At 39.5% G+C, this 15,279-nt stretch overlaps 2 protein-coding genes across 2 annotated transcripts in view; one reads left to right on the plus strand and one right to left on the minus strand.

The window, feature by feature from the left end:
* wdfy4 (WDFY family member 4) overlaps positions 1–4,457 on the minus strand; it is a 38,803-nt gene extending 34,346 nt beyond the window's left edge. Inside the window, exons 1-4 of the mRNA XM_069717879.1 lie at positions 4,240–4,457; positions 2,599–2,856; positions 1,175–1,286; positions 326–450 (exon numbers count right to left, since the gene is read on the minus strand). Of these exons, the coding sequence (XP_069573980.1) occupies positions 326–450; positions 1,175–1,286; positions 2,599–2,856; positions 4,240–4,260 (516 nt within the window). The 5' untranslated portion in view covers positions 4,261–4,457. The remainder of the gene's footprint in view (positions 1–325; positions 451–1,174; positions 1,287–2,598; positions 2,857–4,239) is intronic.
* Positions 4,458–4,915: 458 nt separating this feature from the next.
* LOC138632405 (uncharacterized) lies at positions 4,916–12,975 on the plus strand. Its single transcript, XM_069717943.1, has 11 exons — positions 4,916–5,005; positions 7,275–7,461; positions 8,047–8,182; positions 8,310–8,420; positions 8,521–8,653; positions 9,669–9,847; positions 9,994–10,067; positions 10,245–10,407; positions 10,512–10,594; positions 10,903–11,093; positions 11,506–12,975. The coding sequence occupies exons 1-11, from the start codon at positions 4,916–4,918 to the stop codon at positions 11,992–11,994; spliced, it is 1,836 nt and encodes a 611-aa protein (XP_069574044.1). The 3' UTR covers positions 11,995–12,975.
* The last annotated feature ends 2,304 nt before the right edge of the window (positions 12,976–15,279 follow it).

Below are 15,279 nucleotides of genomic sequence, written 5' to 3' on the forward strand. Positions count from 1 at the left end.
AATGTTCAGATTTTGAAGCATTATCTTAAAAACAATCAAAGTAAATAACCACAAATTTAAGAATAGGAAACTCAGGAAAAAAAAATCTGATAATTACAAGTATTTACAATATTAAGGACAAAAAAACAATATTTTTGTGGTTTTGGTCATTTTTATTTGTAGTAAGGCTAGGCTTGATTACCATAATTATGACCATATTATATTGGGCTTCACTTTAATATGGGTAATTTCCCCACAAAGAAGTGGGTCCCATTCAATTTAAAACAGTTACCAATTCAGTAACACTGCTTAACTGAAAGTACAGACTTTGTAAATAATCACTCACTGAGCTGTCGCCTGTGAGCAGCAAAAGGGATTTCAACAGAAGCCATCCCTGACTTTCATCTGTTTCACAATTTGTGTCCTCAATAGGTTTCTTGAAGAATTGCACCACCTCTTCCCGAGCACCCTCTGAAGATGCAAAAGAGATTTAGTGAGCCATGATCACAGCAAGAGTGTTACATAAGTGCTGATTCTTTTCATCATCTGCTGTCACAGAAATCATTCAAATATAACTGTAAATTCAGATTTCAGTAAAAACATTACCATAAATGTTTTATTTCTATTTCTAGAGACCAAATTTGCATTGTGTTTCTGTCTTAAGAAATAGTTTGGAGGCTACGAAACAATTTCTATTTGGTCACTTAAATAACATCGGTATGCACCTAAGAAAATGACTAAGCCTCAAATCAAGAAGAAAATGTGACACTTTTGTTGATAAAAATAGTTATGAAGTACAAAACAGCTACCACATGCACAATGTTAGTGCCTTTACCAAAAGTGATACAAAAGCTGCATCAAGAATGAGAACTATCTACTTCTCTATAATTAACTTTCTCTTTCCTACATACAGAAATATATTTAGTCAAATAAACAACCAACAGCAGAAGGGCCCGGAGTAAGACGGGACAGAAACATGACATATAGTCATCAATGTAAAACCAGAGAAACAGACATTTGGTGATTCCACTATTTGTGAAATTATTGAATGTGCATAGAAAAATTAAAAAATAAATAAATCAGTGGAAAATAACAAAAGCACACAGGGAAAGCAGAAGTAAGTAGAGGGGGTAGAAAGTCCCCCCTCCTGGAATCAACCATGGTGTATTTGCTGATGTGAGCATGTTCTTAGTACCTGCTGGCCTTTCTGCCAGTCTGTTGTGGACATTACGGATGACAGTGTCAGCGGTAAAAGCTGCAAGCCCCTTTATGTCCAAACCTTCAAATCTGCCACCATCCTCATAGACCTGGGATCAGAGAGGAGAGAGTCTATCATGCTAAAATACTGGACAGCAAAACCATGCATGCTCTGAAATGTTAAAAAACAGCACATGCCAATACTGATTTTCTCTAAATATAGTGGGAAACTTGAGTTCGATTTTGTCCCCACTATTTACCCATTTAAAATCAGAGCATAATACAACACAACAAAATACAGCCCCTAAAATTACAGAAGAGTTTAATCGAGACCTTTCGGAAAGACTTTCAACCAAAGCTGAAAAGTGTGATTTAAATTTAGATTTACTGCAGATAAGTTGTATTAAACTGTATTAGTAAGGCTTAGCTCCATTAATAACCTGGCAACTGAGTGTAAATGTAAAACATGTAATTGATACCACAAAATGTTCTTTGCTGACTGGCTTGTACTGAGTCGACTATTGTATGTCCTCCTCTGTAAATTACTTTATGTCAAGTTAAGGAAAGCATCTCTGAATTTGCTAATTCACTACATAATAAATAATAGAAGCCACTGCATACTATACGCTCCTTTCACTTCCTTAAGAGGATATCACATTTCACTGAGTTTGCTGTTCTTAAGTGAGGCCCTACATTCTGGTCAAATCTCTGGTCAATAGGTTTTTACATACACCCACAAATATAGACAAAGCCCGGTCGGTGGTGTTATACATACATACACACACACACACACACACACACACACACACACACACACACACACACACACACATGGATCAGTGATGGAATTTAAAGTGTGTCTGCACACACGGGTAAAAAAACAAAACACAGGAGGTTTCTTCACAACTGTGATGCAATTCAAGCATGGAGAATAGGAAATTATTTTTCCGATTAATTAGAGTGAGGGCTAAAGCTCTGGATCTGAAGCAGTTTTGTAATTCATGTGACAGGTCTGTAAACTCAAGAGAGAAACCACACATTGGTTCAAGGGGATAGTTTGTGATGGGACCAGCTGACAGCCAAACATCTGACTGCTGCCACATGTTGTTCTAATTGTTCATTCATGTGGTTTGGAACAGTTCTGGAGACCACATTGTCTGTAGACATCCACTTAACCTGTTTAAAGTAGACTATTAGTCTGAACTGTTGCTTTGCATTAAAATACCCTGGTATGATCTAATAATGTTTCTTAAGATGATACTTGACTTATTTGTTTTTAATTATACTAAAGAAAAAATTAATTTAATTCAGAATAGAAAATAAATAACTTATTTGATTAATGACCTGCAAAATATAAGTCTGAAAATAAATGGATGAACAATAATAATTAAATATGCCCAGGCTTGTCCCTGTGGTCCATACCTGTAGGTAGAGCAGCAGGGCTTGGATCAGATGCTCCTCTCTCTGCTCTACAGGAACATGGTCAGTTCTGTGGTCATGGTTTGAGCATGTGTGAATTCCCAGCTCCTGAAGCTGCTCTCTGAGCACTTGTAGGAGTTGAGGGTTCCTACAAGAGCCCTCCACTTTCTCCGCCTTCACCTCCACAGAGACAGATAACTCCCCCGAAGCACTCAGCTCTCCCGTTTCCTTATTGATCCTCTCCCCTTTCACATTCTGGCCCTAGAAAAAAAAGAGAGGAAAATCTTCAGACTGCCCAATCTTTTTTTTTCTTTAGGGCTCATGAGGTTACATAATCTTCACAATATAATTTAATTATTATGTCCATGGTCTATCACACTTCCTCAGTTCAATTTGTCCCAAACCGAACCTTCTTCCCTCCTCCCCTGAGCACATTGTCTTGCATTGAGAAATCAGCAGACAGAAGGGCAGTCATGTGGCATTCCCATTAACTGGTTATTAACCTCTGTGGGGAATCGGCAAGCAATAGTTGCTGTCCAACATCAGTAATTGGAAACATACAATGCCAGTAAATGTCACATTAAAAGTTGTATTTCTTTGTAAAGCTTCAAATTCACAACTTCCAAGGCAACTTTTAACATTGATTTTAACACTCTTTTCAAAACAAGAGGCCATTTTCCTGTGCAGTGTATTGTCACCAACAGTAACAAAGATTTGAGAGATTGTTTCAAATCAATTCGATTTTATTTCAAGAATAAGATCATGATGCAACATGGTCCCCAAACACTTCACAATAACAAAAGAACATACAGCAAGAAAAGAAAACAATAAACAACCAAATTAAAACATCAGTGTTAAAAACAAATGTAGCAACGTAGGCCTATAGCAGCATAACTAAGGGATGGTTCAGGGTCAAGTGAGTGAGCCCTGACTATAAAATTGATAACAATTATCCTTTGTGTAAAATGACAATATGACCATTTTCAAAGTGCACATATGCAAAAAATGGTAAATTAGGACCTTTAACTTCCACAATCAAACTGACGTTACTTTAATAGGATATAAGGTGTTGACGCTCACTTATAGCGGTCCTAATTTGGACACTCTGAAACAATTCTTCACACAGGAGGCTGCTAATATAAAAGTTATACTTCTGTGTCACACCAAGTGAAGAGGTATGAGGATGAGGTGTCCTGCTGCCAAGCAGACATGCATGACTAAGGCTTATCTAGAATGCTGTTTCCTCATTTTTTTGAGACATGCACTCATGATGAACGGGGGGACTTTTTAGAGACAGAGAGTTTAACAGATTATCCAGAGCCAGTAAATTCAGTTAAAGTGGTAAGTGAAGGCAAAGACAGCTCACATTCCACAGACATTCATTGATACTTTGATGTTTTCCCATGAGAGAATGTTCTGCACGCCACGTGAGAGTGACAGCAAGTGCAAAAGCACCCAAAGTCGCGCCTTACTCATGAAAGCAACACACCCCTCATGTGAGTTTTTCACTCACATACAGTCAAGTATGTCAAAGTAGAAAATGCGTATATGATCACAAGTACAGTAAGAGTTCTCCTCCCTCTGATATGGTTTTCAAAAGGAAAATCAATCTTGCAACAAACAGTTAAATCTTCATATTCTTACCTGCACTTGTGTGAGAGCCATTTAGGAGTTTCCTGCCTCTAGGAGAACGTTGTCATCTGTGTTGTGTTATTCCAACTGAGTAAGCGGTCCGTCTCTGTTCCCATGTCAGGGGAAAAGATAAGCAGAAACCTGCTAAGACATGACTAGTGTAGACTATGCAGACCCTTCTGTAAAACTACCTGCCTCTTACTAATCTCCACTGAGAACACTGAACTTTGAACAAGCACAGCAACTAATATAAGCTGGTCCAGGTCATGTGCCTTTTTACTTCCTGAGAGAAGGAGAAGTGAAAAACAGTTGTTTGGCTGGTTGGATGGGGCCCTCCCACTGCAGCTCAAAGAGTCCTTTATCTTTTTATAGACATGTCATGTAAGGCTATCATGTTATGAATCACCAAAGAGACCCACAAACATGGTTGATGTGGATAAACTGAAGGCTCTGAATTATTGGTGAAACAATTAGAAATAAATTGCATATTGTCTGATGATAATAACTGGAATGACAGGCCTGTTTTATCATGTTTAAGTAAGTAAAGATGAAAAAGCAATTCCACATGTAAAATATAAAAAAAACACAAGCAAGAAGCAAATACAAAATTGCTAGAAGTTGGGACGAATCAAGGCAAGAAAGCATCAATAAAATGCTGGAAATAAAAGAAAACAGGATATTCAAGAACATGCTTGCTCCCCACAAGTCCACCAGTAACCCTCTGGGTGACCTAAGAGGCCGTGTGGACCTCAGCAGCAAACTGTTTAGTGACTTTAAAGTAAGTAGGGTTGTACAAATCAAGGCAGAATTTTACAGGAAGCCAGTACCAAGGAAACCAAGGAACGAAACTCTAGCAGCATCAGAAAACATACCAGATTTCATGTTAGATCTTGCAATAAAAGCCAAACCAATTTAGCACAATACTCCAAATTGTGATTTGGGTGATATTGGTGGCATAAAAAATAAAAGCAAAACTAACATAGCTAAACAGCACCATCTTGTGACTATTCATGATACAGAAATGTGATGTTGGCAGCCTGATATTGAGAGGACGGCTGTCTCATTTACAGACAACATTAAAACGTTAAATGGTCTTTCAATGAAGACATTAAAGCCATCATTAGTTGTTTAGTTTTCCTCAGTAGCATTTTATTTTGTGGTCACTGAAACTAAACTAAGCCATTTTCAGTATTAGTCATTCATCTATTTTTGAAAAGTCAAAATGCCTGTTATGGAAGGAGACTTCAAAATTACAAAAAGAAAAAAAAAAAAGCTATACTCACTGTCTCAACTGGACGCGTGCTAAGTGTTGCCTGAAGCCAACCGAGCTTCAGCTCAAGTTGTAGCTTGCAGCGTTAACCAATGCTTGAAGTGGAAAACAATATAAATGCCATTACTCTTCTAATTCACATGTTGCTGTGTGTATCAGCTGCAATCATCAAATCATTAAACACTACATTCTGAATATCTAAAGTGAGTAAAAGGTACTAGGATATTGCCATTGTTCACAAGATAAGTTTATTTATTTATTATTAGCATTATTATTATATGGCTGAACCATGTATGAAACAGTATAGGGCTTTTAATTAGAAACTAAAAAAAAAGGAAGCCACATTTAGCTGTTTCCTCATAAATGAACTCAAGAGAGACAGTAATCATGAGGTTAAATTATCTGGTTGAATATTTTATAGTTGTCGTTTGGAGCCAGGGAATTTTTTTTTTGGAAAGGTTTATGTAGATACTTAGGCAAAAAGCCAATAGAGAAAAACACTGAGAAGCGAAACAGGTAAGAGTCACGTGGTGCATTCTGAGTAATAGTTAATTTAGGGCCATGGAGGCCTGTACCATAAAGTGCGATTTGCAATTATGGAGGTGACTTTTCAGAACTATGGAGGTCGTTTCACTTCTTTCCGGAATATATTTTCAAGGTAACTTAATACTGCAGAACCAACTGAGGCCCGTACTGCGACCTACAGAGCAGGATTTGCAGTTTTCAAGGTAATTCGGGTTTAACTCTGGATTTTCAGTAGGCCTACTACGACGGTGTTTCACCGACTACTAGTAATTTATGTTGCACACATAAACTCAGCAGGGCCAAGATCCCAAATTGGTAGGTGGTATGTCATTTCATGGAAAGTGGTTCCTGTGTGGTATGGCACTTCGACTTTTGGTTTGCCCCGCCTTCTCTAAGGTGCCATGAAGTGCCATATCACACAGAAACGGTACGTATCCCTTTCCATAAAGTGACATACCACCAACCAATTTGGGATCTTGCCGTCTCTCCATAAACTGCCAGAGACCAGTTTAAGACTGTACACACTTTTGAGTATATAACTGATGCAAGTCAGTACACAAGAAAAATAAAAAAGTCACGATACACCAAATAGTAAAATGTAAAAGTCCTGTTACTGGATCCTGGTGGGTACCAACAAAACTTCGAGCACTGGCGTTATCTATATCTGACAAGATGTACAATGGATACACATACGGACGTTATCCCTCCAAGGTGAAAAAACAGCATTTTCATTGCAGGCATTGTCCTAAACGCATGCAATCTCTAAACACTGCTGGTTTAAGTCTCATCGTATTATTTACCTGTACTTATTATGTCATAAATCGCACTACTAAATTAACCCTCAAATCTGTAGGGGAGCGTCAGAGGCAAATATTAATTTCCTTTTCATCCACTTTCATTTCTTCTTTTCATTTTCTGTTTACATTCAAAATATGTCCTGTACTCTAAAATGTTTTCGAAATAAGTCGGGAAATAAAGTGTGTTTAGTTTTCTGTAATGTTATGGCTATTTTCAGTACATACCGTGCTTGGTATTTGCTGGACCAGGTATCGTCTTATTTATGGAGACCACGTGCTTTCTTGACGCGGTGACATCACAAGTCATATGACCCGCTGCAGCCAATGAGGTGCCCAAGGCGTGGTAAGCCTCAATCACTTTAGCACAATGAAGGATCTCACTTACTTCACAGCGAAAGATGATCTCCCCTCTCACTTTACACCATGATGTTGTAGCGCGTCTTTAGACGAGCTGATTTCGTTTCGCCTTGCGGTTTCTGTCGGTGGAAAAAGTCAAAGGCCGCCTCTGTGCACCCTACATAATGCATCCGATGCCTGTGAGCTCCGTTTGCGGCGGAGACATATTTGACTGTATACAGAGAGGAAACATTGAGCAGTGTATACACTTCGTTCAAAATGATCGATCAGTCCTCAAGCAAAAAGGTAAGGTTCAATAATATACAATATCAATCAAAAATGTCGGTCGTTGTTGATGTTTTATTTCTTGCAGATGTGTTTAACTGGAGGCCACAAGTTCCTGCTGTGTTTCTGTCAGCAGTGTTTACCCCCTCCGCTGGTTTTTGCATTATAAAGCCAGAACCTTATATACCTTTGTGATTAATACCAGTCCTTTGAAATCTATTGCCCGGCTAAGTTATAATGTGGAAATGTTGTAGCAATGGGCAACTATAATTGTACATTATGTTATTATACACTTGATCATTCCTCAGTGCCTCCTGACGTGATTTTGTCATAGTGCCATTGGGAAACTTAACTCTGCTGCAGCTCCTCCGTGAGATGGTCTGGCAGGGATCCTGTGACAGACAGATGGACAGATCCCTTGACAACACAGCACAAAGTCACATTGTGCTGAAGGAAGCCTAACCCCAACTCCAGAGAGTTTTAACGAGCAACAGGCTGACAGAGCGTGCATTTGTGTCAGGCTTATATTGTTAGTAACAGAGACTGCAGATCAGTTTGAAGGTCAGCATCTTCAAACCTGACTGTGATGTGTTTGTCTTCATTCAGGCTGGGGTGGTTTTACCCCGCTGCACTATGCTGCCCTCCATGGTAACCGCTCCCTGGTCGACCTTTTCCTCTGCTCTGGAGCTGATCCTAACCTGACATGTGACGCAGGACAGACAGCCTTTCATTTTGCCTGCAGGTGAGCAGCAGCTACATATTTAGGTCATGTCTAAATTCTTGAGGTGACAGTGTGACGTGAGCAACATGCTTTTTGTTCTGCTACTTGGTTCTGTAATAAATACATCTAACATTTGTATTGCCATCAGGCAAGGGAACATTTACATCATACATCAAATGATGCAGTATGGAGCTGATCTGCGCCTCATAGACCTGCAGGGGAAAACATTACTGCATCATGCAGTTACTGGGGGCAACATGTAAGTGAGGAAACAGCACACCACTTTTTCAGTTTTCCGTCTTGTATCTGTCACACAGAACTCTATTATGCATAGACTAACTGTTAGTTGTATCTCCCAGTGTTGCAGTGCACTATCTGTGGGAGACAGGGATGTTCCGGTTCTTAGACTCAGACATTTACCAGGTGACGCCACTTCACCTGGCTGCATCCACAGGCAACACAGAGGTGGTTCGATATTTGCTCAGAGACCAGGTATGAGTCTTTGCTCTCTCACTCATTCACATGCTGTAGTTGACCAACAGTGTTATACAGAGCTATTTTCTTAAACTTTTTATTCCCCATCTAAATATTTTTATGGTAACATTTAGTCAAACAAAAATGATGATGATGATGATGATGATGATGATGATGATGATGATGATGCTGCCACAGAATGAAAATCAACATGCAAAAATGTACTGTGACTTGACACAACTTTAAGCCACCTTTTGATCATTGTGTTGTTTCTCACACATTTAGTGTATGGTCAAGATTCACACCCCATAGCTAGTCATAGGCAAATTTGCTGTGCTGAGAATAATAACTGAACACATTGCAGCACAAAATAGCTAAAAGCAGAAATGAAAAGATCATTGCTGAGAAAAGACAAACACTTCGCAAGATATAGGCACAGCTTTTCTGATCCACTGGTAGCCCAAACTAGAGCAAAAAGTTAGTCCTGAAATTGATCTATGTTGGTTTGTTTTTTAACAGCTGACTCCTTTGGGATATTGATGTTTCTTGCTGGATGTATAAAATGGCAATTGTTTGCTGACACCTTAGCCACAACAGTTTGATAAGACAGAGGTATATAAGGGCTGTCTTGCTTTAAGATTGAATTAAAGTCTCTATAGAAATGAAACAGTGGTGCAGATGTGTGGTTTATACAATCCTACACACAGCCCCACAATAGAATATCTGTTGATTCAAGTCTGTGGTTATTTATGTCACGGAAGTTTTTAGGGCCGTTGAACTGTAATCAGTTATATTAAAAAAAGTTTGTGATAATATCAGGGTGGTTCACATAAACAGTTGAATCCAGTAGGACAAATCTATCCACTTAAATGTACCTATTGCCCAATCCTCTTTTTAACAAAGAAAATCTCAGCTCATATACTTGGGAATTGGAAAAAGAGCATGTTAATCCAAAGAGGCTTTGCAAAACAGGGACGGTGCAGTTTTTAAGAGTTTGTAAGATCCTTTCACAGCTGTTTTATTTTTGTGTCAGAGGTGTGCTGTGGATGCAGTTGACCAGCAGGGAGCGACAGCGCTTCATGTTGCAGCAGAAAGGGGTGGAGTGGAGGTGTGCTGGACACTGCTGCAGAGAACAGGGTGCAGGATGCTCCATCAGAAGAACCACAGCGGCCTCACGCCTCTAGATCTCAGCAAACAGGGGAAAACATTTAGGTGAATCTGCTGTCACTAGAATCGTGGAGAAACACTGACTAGCAGGGGACAGTAAAACCCCTTAATACCTTTTAAAATATCCAGTATGTTTGCTTCTTCTCTTGGGATTATGATGCTGATTAATACATTTCTGTATTTTTCTCTAGGCATCAGCAACTCACCAAACTACTGAGTCGGTACATTAGTGAGCCAGTACACCACAAACCTAGAGAGTCTCATGGTAAATATCAATCTGTAGTTTTCACAATTCATCTAACAGTAAAAAACAAGGATAACGATTATGTTTATATCAATGGTCATTATAATAATACAGCTGTGGCATTAAAAGTGCTTTGTGTGTTTATATGTTGAATTTACTCGTGTTGGTTCTGTTGTGTTACGTGTTGTTTCTCTCCAGTTTTATACTACTGGACACTGCTTTTTCCAACTCTGACTGGAGCTGCCATCCTGCTGATAGCAGCCATGTTGGGAGGTTATGGAGGGCTAATCTGCGGTTTGCTCTTCCCTTGGCTGGCCAGAAGCATTTTCACACAGTACCACCGCATGACCACATACCAAAGGTTTGAAAAAAAATTGTAGTACATGTTAAATGTTTATCATTAAGTTGTCATATTTTACTATTTGTTATTTCTCTCTGTTGAAATAGAATTTATCTTCCTTCCAGGTTACCGAACCCGATCTACTTGGGAACGCTCCTCGCTGGTTTATTCCATTCTCTTCTCTGCTTCTATGGAAAAATGATGCCCAATATCCTTAACAGAGGCTGCACGTGTTAATTCATATGCCCATCCATGTTTCTTGATTTTTCTGGTTGTTTTTGCCCGGAAAATGTGTGACATAAAGATCTAAATGCTGGTTGGTCTGTTCGTCCATTCAACACTTTGCTTGAGAGAGGGAAATTTCAACTAAAGGTTTGATTGTACTGAACTTGATGGTGGCACTCAACTCACACAAGGAGGACATTACTGATACTGCTTTATCAATATTAAGATATCCATACTAAATGTAGCAAATGTATTTTAAGATGATATGGATTCATCCTTAACCTTGTGAATGTGTGTGGCCGACCAGTGCTTTGGCCCAGGTGTCAGTGGTCCATTTCTCCATAGTCCTCAGTTTGTTCTGCAAGGTTCTGACTCAGGACCCCGGGACACTGGACAGAGCAGACGCAGATCCTCGGTTCTCCTGTATCGCTGACCTGGTGGAGAACAACCAAAGCCCCCACAGGTTCTGTCCATACTGTGAGGTAAGACATTCACACTGGCCAAGGGTCAGAGAGCCACGATGCTTTGCATACTTCCATATCTACCCGTGTATCGAGCTTTCTGTCTCAGTCTTTTTAATATCTGGATATGTTCACAAAGCCTTTCTCCTATTTGTATGTGCCCTCACATGACTCCCACCCAAAGTGACACACCCCCTGCTAATAACACAGGTGTCACAGCAGCTTCGTAATGCATGCCCGAAAAATAATTATGATGAGTAAGTTACTGTGAGCTAATTTTCATCCCATAGTGAAAGCAACCTTTTTAAAAAAGGTGGATGTAAGGTTAAAGATAGACATTTCCTAGTTTGTGAGTCACATCATACCTAAAAGTTGAATTACTTCTTTCTACTATTTTGCTCTCTCTCCCACACACTCTTTGTTTTCCTCGTAGTTGTTTCAGCCAGACTACACTAAACACTGCAAGCTGTGTGAAGTGTGCATTAAAGACTATGACCACCACTGCCTTTTCCTCAACCGGTGCATCGGCCGGGGTAACCACCGCCTCTTCCTCTTCTTCATCCTCTCCATGGTGACTGCCCACCTTCTTTTTGTTGCCACAGCAACAAGTTACCTGTACAGCAAGATGCCTGCAGGCAGTCGCAGCTTTTCACTGTGGCTCGCATTGCTAGTGGAGGAGTTCTGGGTCGTGGTCATATTGATTATGAACGCACTGACGCTCCTTTGGGAGGCGTGGCTTCTGACCGAGCAGTTTGATGCTCTCGCCACGGGAACGACCACCTACTTCAGACAGTGTGAAAGTTCAGCTCGACAGAGGTCAGTGGGACAGCGCTGGGTTATAGTGCTGTCGTTTCTGCTGGAGGGTCGAAGACGGGTGGGCAGCGGACAAACCAGAGAGGACAAAACTGCCATAGACATTTAAAACTGTCCAGTACACAATTGTCTTGAATCTGATCTCATCAATTCTCACTTAGAAATACACATTGTCGGTTTACAGAGTCCTTGGTGTGCAATACATTTTGTGATAATGTCTTCTGTAGATTCAATAACTCTCTAATGCCATTTAACATCTTGTACTTGAATGTAAATCTTACAATATCTTAATATATTTTAATATTTTATAGAGTAGATTCTCCAGTCACAAAGTGGTGTGCAAGATAACCACCACTAAGATTTTAGACCTTCACATAGTTTTTAGAGACCTCACTGAACACTTTTAAGAGAACAGTATTTTAATTCACTTGTTGCTTGGTTACATTAAATAAAAGTTTGTCATGGTGTAAAGCTGTCGATCAAAGTTTATGTACTCATAACATTAGCAGGTCCTGTGATTAGCTTGTGATAATTGTTAATAGCAGGTGCACTGAAAGACTTTGTTCCTAACATAATGTCATTATCTCTCCAACCAGCACCCAATCCTTTGTTTCATGACACTTCCTCTGCTCTCACTAATGGGCCATGCTCCTTTCATGCCTTCAATTACACACACGCTCATTTCCTGCGTGTCCCTCAGGACCATATTTCTAGATTATAGATGATGTTTCCCACACCCCTCACAGGCTGGTGGGTCTGGACTGTGAATGGCTATGTCATGTGATATAATTTAGTGTCTACTGTACTGCTTCTTGTGCATATGGAGTGATTAAGTTGAGCACATGTAAACCTGTGAAACCGAGTGCTTTTACTGTATTTCTCTGTCAACAAATCAGTGTTATTGTACTCAACTGGCTGCCACTTGTCAATATTCCGATATATTTAATACATACCAATGTATTTTATCTGTGTTTCTTTTGGTTTCCAAGATGATAACTCATTTGTGCCATGATGTTTTTTTTATTCTTTTGGAGAATATGTTTAATGAAGAAAACTCTGTCATTTATAAATAAAGAAACTTTCTGTTTTATGTCACTGTATATTTAGAGAGATTTTCACATTGAAAGGTCGTGACCTTCCCTCTTGATTTACATAGGCAAAGCACTATTAACAGCCAGAGCATTGACTCCTTGCTCTGTTGTCAGCCAGGGAAATGTACAGTAATAACATCTAAATCAGAAACTCATTATATACATACATATTTTTACACAGAAGTCAGCCATTTTCACTTCTCCATCAAGGCAGCTCACTTCCTGAGTGAGAGACAGATTGAAAATTCAAATGAAGAAGACAGCAGTGCGCTGCTGTTTTTTATTTCTCTAAAGCAGTACCTATCACAGCAGCTGCTCGGGACTATGTGATGCCGTCTTGTGCTGCACCGAGAGTCTGGCTCCAGACTTCGAGTCGTCTGGTCTGCCTATCCACAATGACATGGCAAGTAATACTCGCATGACTGTCTTTATTTCTTTCCCTCTATCTGAATCTGTTCACATCAGCATTCCTTAGACACACGTCACTGGTGTCAATAATGCCAACCATAGTAGTCCCTTCTCTGTGGGGATGGGGATGTTATTTGATTTGTTTCTTTGGGATTGTCTATTAAGTGGAGGACTGAGATTTCAGTATTGTCATTGTTTAGACCCTGAATGTGTGTGCGTGCGTGTTTTGGCTCCAGAAATGGCCCAAGTGGAGAAGGATATACTGCCGACGGGTTCAATGTCATGAAACCATCCAGGACTCCTCAGATCAGTGACACACCAATGGCATTGGCAGGTAAAACTCCGATTTTTGTTTGTTTTGTCATGATAATCCTTGTATCAAGCAAGGTGATGACTTATGTTGTATCTTATGATTGAACTGTCTGACTGTCTGAGCTCTCGTGATGCTGAGCTCTAATTTTATGATATTTGTCCTATTTATATAAATTATGGGTCTACAGTATTTTTGTCTACTGTCTTATCTGTGTGACCTCTGCATTGTCTGTGAGGGTATGGGCTGTTTCTTTGAAAGTATAAAGGTTACTCTGCCAAAAGCCAAAGTTATGCCCTCAAGTTATCCTCTATAAAGCCTTTACTAGTGTACAGTGTTAACCATTCGTGATTGACTGAGCTGTGAAACTTCGGTCTGTTCTCCTTTCCAGAAGTGTCTCTCTGTTCTGCCTTTTAGTCTTGAACTTCAGCATTTGTCTGCTTTATCATATCCATTCCAACCCTGCCAGACTCGGCAGGAACAAGAACATCACACCCTTGAGTGTTGTGGCTTTTACCATACAGATTACAGAGTAACGGAGTCATGTGGCATTCACCCTCGCACTATAAATCTCAGCCCGAATGAGTCTGGATACTAATTAGTGTACAGTGTTGTTTTGTCAGATTTAAACACATGTTCACACACATTTATCAGCCCCACCATCCATCTGCAGTTGATTATATTGTTGGATGCAAACATTTAGACACCCCTAGGCAATTTATCTCCTTGCCCATCTTGCACATATAACCAGATCTAGACACATATTTTCATTGATGTTCAAGACAGCAAGGCCATTCCAGAAACTTTAAGTAGTTAACTGAGGATTTTGATCACAGTGATCATTGTCCTGCTGTAGAAGTCTCTTTTCAATTTCATTTTATTGACTGACTCCATGGCATTTGCATCCAGAACCTGCTAATATTTAGAGGAATCTGTACTGCAATTTATCAGTGCATAGGTTCCTGTGCCATTGACTGTCATGCCACATACTTAACATTTTGTAAGGTTGTAAGATGTTGCTACTTTGCGAACTGCACACGCTATCTTTTGTGATGATATCGCAGGTTAGGTTTCCTTCCAATGAATCTTCCATGTAGCTGTTTGTGCATCAATGCTGTACAGCACCATGCGCCCCCACTCCTGTGTCAGCTAAACCTTCCTGCAGGCTCTTTGCAGCCATAAGGAAGTTTTGCTTTGCCTTTTGGTCCAGCAGAAAATTGAATCTGAAGATTTACCAGAAAATCTTGTCTTGACTTCCCCTTGATTTAGGAATTTCTTAATGACATATCTGACTGTGGAAATTGTAAACTGATGTTTTGAAAACTTTTTGTAGCCTTCACCTTCTTTCTGTTTCGATTACCTTCTTTTTTTTAAAATCCTCAGTCACTTGTTTATAGAGGCTCTTTCAGCGTTACCACAAGGTTTGATTAATTAATCAAGTTCTACGACATTACGAATAAAACAGTTCCCAAACATTTGCACATTGTTACTGTTTAATATTCGTTTTTATCTTTTAAAGTTAATAAAATAAAAAAATGTAACAGTGAATTAACATTTTAAAAAGGCTCATTTTAAATGTCTGTTT

This window comes from Brachyistius frenatus, unplaced genomic scaffold (genome assembly GCF_029030835.1).
Source record: "Brachyistius frenatus isolate BFR_SWC_R1_liver_20210118 unplaced genomic scaffold, ASM2903083v1 Contig_183, whole genome shotgun sequence".
NCBI classification, from domain to species: domain Eukaryota; kingdom Metazoa; phylum Chordata; class Actinopteri; family Embiotocidae; genus Brachyistius; species Brachyistius frenatus.

Coding starts and splice junctions, on each gene's coding strand:
- LOC138632405 (XM_069717943.1), top strand. CDS start 4,916: ATGCTTGCTCCCCACAAGTCCACCAGTAACCCTCTGGGTGACCTAAGA. Junction 8,183..8,309: donor GCCTTTCATTTTGCCTGCAG/GTGAGCAGCAGC, acceptor TATTGCCATCAG/GCAAGGGAACATTTACATCA. Junction 11,094..11,505: donor GGTTCTGTCCATACTGTGAG/GTAAGACATTCA, acceptor TTTTCCTCGTAG/TTGTTTCAGCCAGACTACAC.